General features: G+C 43.7%; 1 protein-coding gene across 1 annotated transcript in view; it reads right to left on the bottom strand.

Moving 5' to 3' along the window:
• The window catches only part of LOC135536689 (uncharacterized), a 51,562-nt gene that overhangs the window by 33,267 nt on the left and 3,295 nt on the right, over positions 1-15,000 (bottom strand). The window contains exons 3-4 of the mRNA XM_064962946.1: positions 4,745-4,846; positions 4,465-4,630 (exon numbers count right to left, since the gene is read on the bottom strand). Of these exons, the coding sequence (XP_064819018.1) occupies positions 4,465-4,630; positions 4,745-4,846 (268 nt within the window). The remainder of the gene's footprint in view (positions 1-4,464; positions 4,631-4,744; positions 4,847-15,000) is intronic.

The raw sequence follows: 15,000 nt of genomic DNA, 5'->3' as shown, positions 1-15,000 counted from the left end.
TCTGGTCTAAAAATATCCCAAAACCCCAAGGCAGTGATTGGGGACACTGCCCTGTGTAGGGTGCCGTCTTTCGGATGGGACGTTAAACAGGTGTCCTGACTCTCTGAGGTAATTAAAGATCCCATGGCACTTATCGTAAGAGTAGGGGTGTTAACCCCGGTGTCCTGGCTAAATTCCCAATCCGGCCCTCAAACCATCACGGTCACCTAATAATCCCTAGTTTACAATTGTCTCATTCATCCCCCTCCTCTCCCCTGTAACTATTCCCCAGGTTGTTGCTGTAAATGAGAATGTTTCTCAGTCAACTTACCTGGTAAAATAACAAATAAATAAATAGTCAGTCAGGAATGTACTCAAGGTCACCAAACAGGCCCCAGATGACGAGATGCCCATCCCTGCTGTACACTGTGGTATAATGACCTGTCACTCAGTACCAAGATACCTGCAGGTCAGTCCCTCACAGCAACAACCTGCTGTACACTGTGGTATAATGACCTGTCACTCAGTACCAAGATACCTGCAGGTCAGTCCCTCACAGCAACAACCTGCTGTACACTGTGGTATAATGACCTGTCACTCAGTACCAAGATACCTGCAGGTCAGTCCCTCACAGCAACAACCTGCTGTACACTGTGGTATAATGACCTGTCACTCAGTACCAAGATACCTGCAGGTCAGTCCCTCACAGCAACAACCTGCTGTACACTGTGGTATAATGACCTGTCTCTCAGTACCAAGATACCTGCAGGTCAGTCCCTCACAGCAACAACCTGCTGTACACTGTGGTATAATGACCTGTCTCTCAGTACCAAGATACCTGCAGGTCAGTCCCTCACAGCAACAACCTGCTGTACACTGTGGTATAATGACCTGTCTCTCAGTACCAAGATACCTGCAGGTCAGTCCCTCACAGCAACAACCTGCTGTACACTGTGGTATAATGACCTGTCACTCAGTACCAAGATACCTGCAGGTCAGTCCCTCACAGCAACAACCTGCTGTACACTGTGGTATAATGACCTGTCTCTCAGTACCAAGATACCTGCAGGTCAGTCCCTCACAGCAACAACCTGCTATAAGCTGTGTTGACTCAAGGTTTGCCCACTTCAATTAGATATATAGCAGGGTTACCCAACTCGTGGCCCACAGGCTGAATTTGGCCCGCAGGTGGTTTAATTTGGCCCACTGATTTTATGAGCAAAACATTAAGACTGAAACAACACGAGGAAATCAGCCCTTGAACTCTCTTAGGTAAATATCATAGACCCAGACCTGTGCTACACTATCTTGTCCGAGACCCTCTGGTTTCTATTCAATAAAACAAGATAAATGTTTCAGGTAAAAGTGAAAAACATAATTCTCCTTTCACTGTTATCCAATATTAAACCACATGTATAAATACAAACATAATAATGTGATTGTTGACTTTCCAAGAAACTTGTTTATTTTGATTAAATTGTCTTGACATGTCTCGTGATGTCATTGTTTGATTATGTATGCATCAATGTCAACAAACCTGGTATAAATCAAATGTTTACTCCATAATGTGCTACAGTTATTACAATACATTGTTGTACATTTCATTAGTAAGGTAGTTAAGTTGAATACTCACTTTAATATACTGTAGTTGCACGTATCTGTTAATTGTCCCCTGTTGTGACTGTGAGAGCTGAAGCTATGTGCTGCAACTTATAGTCAGAGTTAAGTTTCGTTTCACCTGTAACTAGTCATTTCTAGCCAATGAGAGGAGTTATTCACCCCAGGATAGGCAGAGGCTGAAATCTGATTGGGTGTCACTATTATCAACCTCCTCTGACAACTCAACCTTGGATTAGCCACAACTCTGTGTTAAATGAAATGTGTTGGACACAGACCTCTTCTTCTGGGAAAAAGGTTCAAATTAAAATAGCAAATGAAACATTTTCAAATGTAACTATGTAGTTGTCTAACCTGGTCCCAGATCTGTTTGTTCTCTTTCCAACTCCATTGATCACTATATACTGTAGTTGTCTAACCTGGTCCCAGATCTGTTTGTTATCTTTCCAACTCCATTGATCACTATATACTGTAGTTGCCTAGCCTGGTCCCAGATCTGTTTGTTCTCTTTCCAACTCCATTGATCACTATATACTGTAGTTGCCAAGCCTGGTCTCAGATCTGTTTGTTCTCTTTCCAACTCCATTGATCACTATATACTGTAGTTGCCTAGCCTGGTCCCAGATCTGTTTGTTCTCTTTCCAACTCCATTGATCACTATATACTTTAGTTGTCTAACCGGGTCCCAGATCTGTTTGTTCTCTTGCCAACTCCATTGATCACTATATACTGTAGTTGCCAAGCCTGGTCTCAGATCTGTTTGTTCTCTTTCCAACTCCATTGATCACTATATACTGTAGTTGCCTAGCCTGGTCCCAGATCTGTTTGTTCTCTTTCCAACTCCATTGATCACTATATACTTTAGTTGTCTAACCGGGTCCCAGATCTGTTTGTTCTCTTGCCAACTCCATTGATCACTATATACTGTAGTTGCCAAGCCTGGTCTCAGATCTGTTTGTTCTCTTTCCAACTCCATTGATCACTATATACTGTAGTTGCCTAGCCTGGTCCCAGATCTGTTTGTTCTCTTTCCAACTCAATTGATCACTATATAATGTAGTTGCCAAGCCTGGTCCCAGATCTGTTTGTTCTCTTTCCAACTCCATTGATCACTATATACTGTAGTTGCCAAGCCTGGTCCCAGATCTGTTTGTTCTCTTTCCAACTCCATTGATCACTATCAAGCCATGACAATGAGTGACAAGGAGATTTAATAATACCACAAACAGACTGCCGCTTAGGCTCATAGTTGCCTTGGTCTTCTAATGTAATCATTGTACATAATTTAATTAGTAAGGTAGTTAAGTTAAATACTCGCTGTTAGTGAAGCTTTTAGCTGGACCTTACAGGTAACTACCAAAATAAAGGAAACACCAACATCATGTGTGTTAACAGGGCGTTGGGCACCACGAAGAGCCAGAACTGCTTCAATACAAGTGTCTAGAACTCTATTGTTTGGTTGATGGTGGTGGAAACGCTCTCACAGGTGTTGATCCAGAGTCTCCCTTAAGTGTTCAACTGGGTTGAGATCTGGTGACTGAAGACAGCCAAGGCATATGGTCTACATAGTTTTCATGCTCATCAAACCATTCAGTGACCTCTCATACCCTGTGGACGGGGGCATTATCATCCTGGATGTAACGGCTTTCGTCTGGTGGAAGAGAGTCGGACCAAAATGCAGCGTGGTATTTCTGATACATGTTTAATGACGAATGAAAAAACACAAACAATACAAAAACAACAAACGGAACGTGAAAACCTATACAGCCTATCTGGTGACAACAAACACAGAGACAGGAACAATCACTCACAAAACACTCAAAGAATATGGCTGCCTAAATATGGTTCCCAATCAGAGACAACGATAATCACCTGACTCTGATTGAGAACTGCCTCAGGCAGCCAAAGACTATGCTATACACCCCCCAAGACAAAACACACCACAAAAAACCCATGTCACACCCTGGCCTGACCAAATAAATGCAGACAAACACAATATACTTCGACCAGGGCGTGACAGAACCCCCCCTAAGGTGCGGACTCCCAGACGCACATCAAAACAATAGGGAAGGGTCCGGCTGGGCGTCTGTCCATGGTGGCGGCTCCGGCGCGGGACGTGGACCCCACTCTATCAATGTCTTAGTCCCTCCTCCTCGCGTCCTAAGATAGTCCACCCTCGCCGCCGACCATGGCCTAGTAGTCCTCACCCAGAAACCCACTGGACCGAGGGGCAGCTCGGGACTGAGGGGCAGCTCGGGACTGAGGCAGCTCGGGACTGAAGGGTAGCTCGGGACTGAGAGGAAGCCCAGCACTGAGAGGAAGCTCAGCACTGAGAGGAAGCTCAGCACTGAGAGGAAGCTCAGGCAGGTAGTTGGATCCGGCAGATCCTGACTGGTTGGCGGTTCTGGCAGATCCTGGCTGACTGGCGGATCTGGAAGAGTCTGGCTGACTGGCAGATCTGGAAGAGTCTGGCTGACTGGCAGATCTGGAAGAGTCTGGCTGACTGGCAGATCTGGAAGAGTCTGGCTGATTGGCGGATCCTGGCAGACTGACGGATCTGGCTGCTCCATGCAGACTGGCGGCTCTGGCTGCTCCATGCTGACTGGCAGCTCTGGCTGCTCCATGCAGACTGACAGCTCTGGCGGCTTCTTGCAGACTGGCAGCTCTGGCAGCTCCTTGCAGACTGGCAGTTACTTGCAGACTGGCAGCTCCTTGCATACTGGCAGCTCCTTGCAGACTGGCAGCTCCTTGCAGACTGACAGCTCCTTGCAGACTGACAGCTCTGGCTGCTCCATGCAGGCTGGCAGCTCTGGCTGCGCTGAACAGGCAGGAGACTCCAGCAGCGCTGTAGAGGAGGAAGGCTCTGGCAGCGCTGAACAGGCGGGTGACTCCGGCAGCGCAGGAGAGGAGGAAGGCTCTGGCTGCGCTGAACAGGCGTGAGACTCTGGTCGCGCTGGAGAGTAGGAAGGCTCTGGCAGCGCTGAACAGGCGGGAGACTCCGGCAGCGCTGTAGAGGAGAAAGGCTCTGGCAGCGCTGAACAGGCGGGAGACTCCGGCAGCGCAGGAGAGTAGGAAGGCTCCGGCAGCGCTGAACAGGCAGGAGACTCCAGCAGCGCTGTAGAGGAGAAAGGCTCTGGCAGCGCTGAACAGGCGGGAGACTCCGGCAGCGCAGGAGAGTAGGAAGGCTCCGGCAGCGCTGGAGAGGCGAGGCTCACTGTAGGCCTGAAGTGTGGTGCTGGCACTGGTGGTACTGGGCCGAGGACACGCACAGGAAGCCTGGTGCGGGGAGCTGCCACCGGAGGGCTGGTGTGTGAAGGTGGCACAGGATGGGCTAGACCGTGAAGGCATACTGGAGATCTTGAGAGCAGTGCTGGCACAGGACGTGTAAGGCTAGGAAGGTGCACAGGAGGCCTGGTGCGTGAAGCTGGCACCATCTTAACCAGCCGACTAACACGCACCTCAGGACGAGTATGGAGCGCTGACCCAGGTGCCATCAAATCCCCGACACGCTCCGTCGGGCGAATTCCATGCTCCAACACCGGCTCTGCTTCTGGTCTCCTCCTTGGCTCCTCACGATAAACAGGGAGAGTTGGCTCAGGTCTGACTCCTGACTCTGCCACACTCTCCCTGAGCCCCCCCCCCCCAATACATTTTTGGGGCGGACTCTCGGGCTTCCTTCCGCGCCGCCGTGCTTGCTTCGCCAACCTCATTCTCTCTTAACCTTCCGCACACTGCTCCATCGAATCCCAGGCGGGCTCCGGCACTCACCTTGGGTCGACCGCCCACCTGTCTGTCTATCTCCTCCCAAGTTGTGTAGTCCAGATATTGTTGCTCCTGCTGCCGCTGTTGCTTCTCCTCATACCAGCGCCTCTCCGCTTTCAGCGCCTCTCCGCTTTCTCCGCCTCCAGTTCTTCTTTGGGACGGCGATATTCTCCAGGCTGAGCCCAGGGTCCTTCTCCGTCTAATTCGTCCTCCCATGTCCATTCCTCTCTTTGTCGCTCCTGCTGTTGCTGTTGCCTGTTACCACGCCGCTTGGTCCCGTTGTGGTGGGTGATTCTGTAACGGCTTTGTCTGGTGGAAGAGAGTCGGACCAGAATGCAGCGTGGTATTTCTGATACATGTTTAATGACGAATGAAAAAACACAAACAATACAAAAACAACAAACGGAACGTGAAAACCTATACAGCCTATCTGGTGACAACAAACACAGAGACAGGAACAATCACTCACGGAATACTCAAAGAATATGGCTGCCTAAATATGGTTCCCAATCAGAGACAACGATAATCACCTGACTCTGATTGAGAACCGCCTCAGGCAGCCATAGACTACACTATACACCCCCCAAGACAAAACACCCCACAAAAAACCCATGTCACACCCTGGCCTGACCAAATAAATGCAGACAAACACAATATACTTCGACCAGGGCGTGACACTGGAAGAGACCACTCCCATCAGGATAGACATTATTCACCACAGGTTGAAGGTGATCACTCAGAATGGCTGTGTATTTACTGGTGTTTACCTTGGTCTCTAAGAGGTTGAGTGGACCTAAACCATGCCAGGAAAATGCACCCCACAACATAACAGAGCTGACAGAACCCTCAATTACTCAAGTGTTTCTTTTATTTTGGCAGTTACCTGTACATTCCAAGTTAAGTTTCATTTCCACTGTAACCAGTCATTAATAGCCAATGAGAGAGTGTTACTAGGTAAAAAATAATTCAACTCAGAACACGCAGAGTCTGAATTCTGGTTGGGTGTCACTATTATCAACCTCCTTCTGACAATTCACAACATTGGCTGTCTGCCCAGAATCAGAGATGAGAGCAGAAGAAGTGTTGTTTGAAGATGAAAGCGCATCGAGAACCATTAGTGAGAAGGATGGGTGGACTACAGTGAAGTCCAAGATTTGAACAAAAAGGGCAACAATTGCTGTGGAAAATGATTGTTGAATCGTTGCTTGTTGGAGTACGTTTTTTGGATAAAGGTGTTTATTTGGGAAACTCTTTTGAAGTCACAAGGATGGTGAAGAAGGCGTTGCATTACTCATCTCATACTGTATTCTATACTGCCCATTGCATCTTAGCCGCTGTGACATTGCTCATCCATATATTTATATTCATAGATTCTTATTCCGTTCCTTTACTTAGATTTGTGTGAATTAAGCATTTGTTAGATATTACCTGTTAGATATTGCTGCACTGTCAGAACTAGAAGCACAAGCATTTCGCTACACTCGCAATAACATCTGTTAACCATGTGTATGTGACCAATAACATCTGCTAACCATGTGTATGTGACCAATAACCACTGCTAACCATGTGTATGTGACCAATAACATCTGCTAACCATGTGTATGTGACCAATAACATCTGCTAACCATGTGTATGTGACCAATAACATCTGCTAACCATGTGTATGTGACCAATAACATCTGCTAACCATGTGTATGTGACCAATAACATCTGCTAACCATGTGTATGTGACCAATAACATCTGCTAACCCTGTGTATGTGACCAATCACATCTGCTAACCATGTGTATGTGACCAATAACATCTGCTAACCATGTGTATGTGACCAATAACATCTGCTAACCATGTGTATGTGACCAAAAACATCTACTAACCATGTGTATGTGACCAATAACATCTGCTAACCATGTGTATGTGACCAATCACATCTGCTAACCATGTGTATGTGACCAATCACATCTGCTAACCATGTGTATGTGACCAATCACATCTGCTAACCATGTGTATGTGACCAATAGCATCTGCTAACCATGTGTATGTGACCAATAACATCTGCTAACCATGTGTATGTGACCAATAACATCTGCTAACCATGTGTATGTGACCAATAACATCTGCTAACCATGTGTATGTGACCAATAACATCTGCTAACCATGTGTATGTGACCAATCACATCTGCTAACCATGTGTATGTGACCAATAGCATCTGCTAACCATGTATATGTGACCAATAGCATCTGCTAACCATGTGTATGTGACCAATAACATCTGCTAACCATGTATATGTGACCAATAGCATCTGCTAACCATGTATATGTGACCAATAGCATTTGACGTGATTTGATTTGATATTGCGTGTATCTAAAGAGCAAAAGGTACGTGCTTTGTGGCTTGTAAAATGATAGACACGTGAAGTGAACAGCTGTGATTTTTGGAGCAGGGCGTTAAAAGGTGTTGTCTCTGGCGTCCCGTTGGACATTGATAATCAATATCTTAGACAAAACATTCCAGGAGGGTTTAATGCTCGTCGCTTGACCCATATGGAGAAAAGAGCTAAATGTGTCTGTCTCTACGGTAGACCTACACCATCTGTATTATTGATGTTTGATGAAGAGCATCTACCACCATTTATAAAGCTGGGAGGTATAAGATACTCTGATGCAACACGATGTAATGCAAGAAATGTACAAGAATTACAAGAATATACAAGAATATATAAAGCTGTATAAGATACGCTGATGCAACACGATGTAATGCAAGAAATGTACAAGAATTACAAGAATATATAAAGCTGTATAAGATACTCTGATGCAACACGATGCAATGCAAGAAATGTACAAGAATTACAAGAATATACAAGAATATATAAAGCTGTATAAGATACGCTGATGCAACACGATGTAATGCAAGAAATGTACAAGAATTACAAGAATATATAAAGCTGTATAAGATACGCTGATGCAACACGATGCAATGCAAGAAATGTACAAGAATTACAAGAATATACAAGAATATATAAAGCTGTATAAGATACGCTGATGCAACACGATGTAATGCAAGAAATGTACAAGAATTACAAGAATATACAAGAATATATAAAGCTGTATAAGATACGCTGATGCAACACGATGCAATGCAAGAAATGCACAAGAATTACAATAATTACAAGAATATATAAAGCTGTATAAGATACTCTGATGCAACACGATGCAATGCAAGAAATGTACAAGAATTACAAGAATATACAAGAATATATAAAGCTGTATAAGATACGCTGATGCAACACGATGTAATGCAAGAAATGTACAAGAATTACAAGAATATATAAAGCTGTATAAGATACTCTGATGCAACACGATGCAATGCAAGAAATGTACAAGAATTACAAGAATATACAAGAATATATAAAGCTGTATAAGATACGCTGATGCAACACGATGTAATGCAAGAAATGTACAAGAATTACAAGAATATATAAAGCTGTATAAGATACGCTGATGCAACACGATGCAATGCAAGAAATGTACAAGAATTACAAGAATATACAAGAATATATAAAGCTGTATAAGATACGCTGATGCAACACGATGTAATGCAAGAAATGTACAAGAATTACAAGAATATACAAGAATATATAAAGCTGTATAAGATACGCTGATGCAACACGATGCAATGCAAGAAATGCACAAGAATTACAATAATTACAAGAATATATAAAGCTGTATAAGATACTCTGATGCAACACGATGCAATGCAAGAAATGTACAAGAATTACAAGAATATACAAGAATATATAAAGCTGTATAAGATACGCTGATGCAACACGATGCAATGCAAGAAATGCACAAGAATTACAATAATTACAAGAATATATAAAGCTGTATAAGATACTCTGATGCAACACGATGCAATGCAAGAAATGTACAAGAATTACAAGAATATACAAGAATATATAAAGCTGTATAAGATACGCTGATGCAACACGATGTAATGCAAGAAATGTACAAGAATTACAAGAATATACAAGAATATATAAAGCTGTATAAGATACGCTGATGCAACACGATGTAATGCAAGAAATGTACAAGAATTACAAGAATATATAAAGCTTTATAAGATACTCTGATGCAACACGATGCAATGCAAGAAATGTACAAGAATTACAAGAATATACAAGAATATATAAAGCTGTATAAGATACGCTGATGCAACACGATGTAATGCAAGAAATGTACAAGAATTACAAGAATATATAAAGCTGTATAAGATACGCTGATGCAACACGATGCAATGCAAGAAATGTACAAGAATTACAAGAATATACAAGAATATATAAAGCTGTATAAGATACGCTGATGCAACACGATGCAATGCAAGAAATGCACAAGAATTACAATAATTACAAGAATATATAAAGCTGTATAAGATACTCTGATGCAACACGATGCAATGCAAGAAATGTACAAGAATTACAAGAATATACAAGAATATATAAAGCTGTATAAGATACGCTGATGCAACACGATGCAATGCAAGAAATGCACAAGAATTACAATAATTACAAGAATATATAAAGCTGTATAAGATACTCTGATGCAACACGATGCAATGCAAGAAATGTACAAGAATTACAAGAATATACAAGAATATATAAAGCTGTATAAGATACGCTGATGCAACACGATGCAATGCAAGAAATGTACAGGAATTTGCCACGTTCAAGTGTTTGCAGATGGAAGGAATATGTTATTGAAGAGTCTGTGAATGTAAAATGTTGCAAATCTGGTGTGGATCATATTCCCTAATTCCCAGAGTGCCCTGTTAGGGTGAAAGAGGTGGAGGGGTCAAGGATCAGAGCTGTACAACAAATCTCCTATGTGGAGGCAGTGAAGAGAGTTGAAAGGGCAAGAGGTCACAGTTCTGAAGAAGATATGGAGGTTGATGCACCGTAAACATTTGCAAATGTTATACAGTGGGGCAAAAATGTATTTAGTCAGCCACCAATTGTGCAAGTTCTCCCACTTAAAAAGATGCGAGAGGCCTGTAATTTTCATCATAGGAACACTTCAACTATGACAGACAAAATGAGAAAAAAAATCCAGAAAATCACATTGTAGGATTTTTTATGAATTTATTTGCAAATGATGGTGTAGGGTGCCATTTGTGACTAGAAGTAGAGGTAGAGTAGAAAATAAATGGTAGGGTCCTGGTAGAAAGTAGTGCACTAGGGTCCTGGTAGAAAGTAGTGCACTAGGGTCCTGGTAGAAAGTAGTGCACTAGGGTCCTGGTAGAAAGTAGTGCACTAGGGTCCTGGTAGAAAGTAGTGCACTAGGGTCCTGGTAGAAAGTAGTACACTAGGGTCCTGGTAGAAAGTAGTGCACTAGGGTCCTGGTAGAAAGTAGTACACTAGGGTCCTTGTAGAAAGTAGTACACTAGGGTCCTGGTAGAAAGTAGTGCACAAGGGCCCTGGTTAAAGTAGTGCACTAGGGTCCTGGTAGAAAGTAGTGTACTAGGGTCCTGGTAGAAAGTAGTGTACTAGGGTCCTGGTAGAAAGTAGTGCACTAGGGTCCTAGTAGAAAGTAGTGCAATAGGGCCCCGGAAGAAAGTAGTGCACTTGTACCCTGGTCAAAGTAGTGCACTAGTACCCTGGTCAAAGTAGTGCACTAGTGCCCTGGTCAAAGTAGTGCACTAGGGCCCTGATTAAAGTAGGGCACTAGGGTCCTGGTTAAAGTAGTGCACTAGGGTCCTGGTTAAAGCAGTGCACTACGGCCCTGGTAGAAAGTAGTGCACTAGTACCCTGGTCAAAGTCGTGCACTAGTGCCCTGGTAGATAGTAGTGCACTAGTGACCTGGTCAAAGTAGTGCACTAGGGCCCTGGTCAAAGTAGTGCACTCGGGTCCTGGTAGAAAGTAGTGCACTAGGGTCCTGGTAGAAAGTAGTGCACTCGGGTCCTGGTAGAAAGTAGTGCACTAGGGTCCTGGTAGAAAGTAGTGCACTCGGGTCCTGGTAGAAAGTAGTGCACTCGGGTCCTGGTAGAAAGTAGTGCACTAGGGCCCTGGTCAAAGTAGTGCACTCGGGTCCTGGTAGAAAGTAGTGCACTAGGGTCCTGGTAGAAAGTAGTGCACTAAGGTCCTGGTAGAAAGTAGTGCACTCGTGTCCTAGTAGAAAGTAGTGCTCTAGGGTCCTGGTAGAAAGTAGTGCACTAGGGTCCTAGTAGAAAGTAGTGCACTAGGGTCCTGGTAGAAAGTAGTACACTAGGGTCCTGGTAGAAAGTAGTGCACTAGGGTCCTGGTAGAAAGTAGTGCACTAGGGTCCTGGTAGAAAGTAGTGCACTAGGGTCCTGGTAGAAAGTAGTGCACTAGGGTCCTGGTAGAAAGTAGTGCACTAGGGTCCTGGTAGAAAGTAGTGCACTAGGGTCCTGGTAGAAAGTAGTGCACTAGGGTCCTAGTAGAAAGTGGTGCACTAGGGTCCTGGTAGAAAGTAGTGCACTAGGGTCCTGGTAGAAAGTAGTGCACTAGGGTCCAGGTAGAAAGTAGTGCACTAGGGTCCTGGTAGAAAGTAGTGCACTAGGGTCCTGGTAGAAAGTAGTGCACTAGGGTCCTAGTAGAAAGTAGTACACCAGGGTCCTGGTAGAAAGTAGTGCACTATTAACGGAATAGGGTGCCATTTGTGACAGAGAGCTGGAGTCTTTAGACAGGGTCAGACATTATCAACGACATGCCTGGAGCAATTGAGGTTAAATGCCTTGCTCAAGGGCACACAGACAAATGTTTCACCTTGTCTGCTCCTGGAGTTGAACTAGCGACCTTACGAATCCCAGCCTGTGTGTGTGTCTGTACAGTATTGGATTGAATCCCAGCCTGTGTGTCTGTCTATACAGTATTGGATTGAATCCCAGCCTATGTCTGTGTCTATACAGTATTGGATTGAATCCCAGCATGTCTGTGTCTATACAGTATTGGATTGAATCCCAGCATGTGTGTGTCTATACAGTATTGGATTGAATCCCAGCCTATGTGTCTGTCTGTACAGTATTGGATTGAATCCCAGCCTGTGTGTCTGTCTATACAGTATTGGATTGAATCCCAGCCTGTGTGTCTGTCTATACAGTATTGGATTGAATCCCAGCCTATGTGTGTGTATACAGTATTGGATTGAATCCCAGCCTATGTGTGTGTCTATACAGTATTGGATTGAATCCCAGCCTGTGTGTGTGTCTATACAGTATTGGATTGAATCCCAGCCTATGTGTGTGTCTATACAGTATTGGATTGAATCCCAGCCTGTGTGTCTATACAGTTGACCATAATTTCTCATTTTGATAGTGGAGTCTCTTCTAGTTCTAAAGCACAGTTGCGTTCAAATACAGAAAATGGAACCCTTCCACTTTACAATGGGAGTGTAACAATGGAGCAGAATGTTCTGTTTTCTCTTCCAAACTGGTTGAATGGCTATTTAACCCTGTAACCCAGCAACAAGTCTGGCTGATACTAAGTCTGGCCACTCAAAGTCCTGCTGACTTCAGTCTTGAAAGGCTATTTTGATGTTATCGGCATGATGACAAAGCACATTTCTCTCTCTCTCGCTCGCTCTCTCAAATGTGAAGTAAATCTGTTGTAAAGTTACGTGAGTGAAAGATTTTCTGTATTTCACATTAAATCTGGGGAAATCACACATTCAACAATTAGTTAACACTAACGACTAAAGGTTGTCCATCAAATGTCCATCAAATGTCATCATAGATTGATAAATCATAAAACATTATACAGCACTACACAAAATACTTATAATCAAATTGATATACTTCTATATTTATACAATATATAATCCCTTTATATCCCTTTCAGTAGGTCTACGATACAACATCCCTCTATATCCCTTTCAGTAGGTCTACGATACAACATCCCTCTATATCCCTTTCAGTAGGTCTACGATACAACATCCCTCTATATCCCTTTCAGTAGGTCTACGATACAACATCCCTCTATATCCCTTTCAGTAGGTCTACGATACAACATCCCTCTATATCCCTTTCAGTAGGTCTACGATACAACATCCCTCTATATCCCTTTCAGTAGGTCTACGATACAACATCCCTCTATATCCCTTTCAGTAGGTCTACGATACAACATCCCTCTATATCCCTTTCAGTAGGTCTACGATACAACATCCCTCTATATCCCTTTCAGTAGGTCTACGATACAAAATCCCTCTTTGTAATTGTTAAAGTAATGTTCTTTTCCAAAGAACAGTAGAAATACAGTAATGAAGTTCAGTAGAAATACAGTAATGAAGAACAGTAGAAATACAGTAATGAAGTACAGTAGAAATACAGTAATGAAGTACAGTAGAAATACAGTAATGAAGAACAGTAGAAATACAGTAATGAAGAACAGTAGAAATACAGTAATGAAGAACAGTAGAAATACAGTAATGAAGTACAGTAGAAATACAGTAATGAAGAACAGTAAAAATACAAGAATGAAGAACAGTAAAAATACAATAATGAAGAACAGTAGAAATACAGTAATGAAGTACAGTAGAAATACAGTCATGAAGAACAGTAGAAATACAGTAATGAAGAACAGTAGAAATACAGTAATGAAGTACAGTAGAAATACAGTAATGGAGAACAGTAGAAATACAATAATGAAGAACAGTAAAAATACAGTACTGAAGTACAGTAGAAATACAGTAATGAAGAACAGTAGAAATACAGTAATGAAGTAAAGTAGAAATACAGTTGTGAAGTACAGTAGAAATACAGTAATGAAGTACAGCAGAAATACAGTAATGAAGTACAGCAGAAATACAGTAATGAAGTACAGTAGAAATACAGTAATGAGGTACAGTATGAATACAGTTGTGACATACAGTACATTACAACATTACTCACTGTGTTAATCATGTGGTGTTTAACACTAAGTGTTTAACACTAGAGGGAGAACACACACCAGGGAGGGATGGTAGAGAGAGAACACAGACCAGGGAGGGAGGGTAGATAGAGGAAAGGGGGAGAACACAGACCAGGGAGGGAGGGTAGAGAGAGGGTAGAGGGAGAACACAGACCAGGGAGGGAGGGCAGATAGAGGGTAGAGGGAGAACACAGACCAGGGAGGGAGGGTAGATAGAGGGTAGAGGGAGAACACAGACCAGGGAGGAAGGCTAGAGGGAGAACACAGACCAGGGAGGAAGGCTAGAGGGAGAACACAGACCAGGGAGGGAGGGTAGAGAGAGGGTAGAGGGAGAACACAGACCAGGGAGGAAGGGTAGATAGAGGGTAGAGGGAGAACACAGACCAGGGAGGAAGGCTAGAGGGAGAACACAGACCAGGGAGGAAGGCTAGAGGGAGAACACAGACCAGGGAGGGAGGCTAGAGGGAGAACACAGATCAGGGAGGGAGGGTAGAGGGAGAACACAGACCAGGGAGGGAGGCTAGAGGGAGAACACAGACCAGGGAGGGAGGGTAGAGGGAGAACACAGACCAGGGAGGGAGGGTAAAGGGAGAACACAGACCAGGGAGGGAGGCTAGAGGGAGAACACAGACCAGGGAGGGAGGGTAAAGGGAGAACACAGACCAGGTGTCACGGCTTTCTTCTGTTGAAGGAGAGGCGGACCAAAATGCAGCTTGGTTAGTTTTGTG

The sequence above is a fragment of the Oncorhynchus masou genome, unplaced genomic scaffold, assembly GCF_036934945.1.
Source record: "Oncorhynchus masou masou isolate Uvic2021 unplaced genomic scaffold, UVic_Omas_1.1 unplaced_scaffold_650, whole genome shotgun sequence".
Lineage (NCBI taxonomy): Eukaryota > Metazoa > Chordata > Actinopteri > Salmoniformes > Salmonidae > Oncorhynchus > Oncorhynchus masou.
The sequence above is the reverse complement of the archived record's forward strand: the minus strand, read 5'-3'. Positions and strand labels throughout refer to the sequence as shown.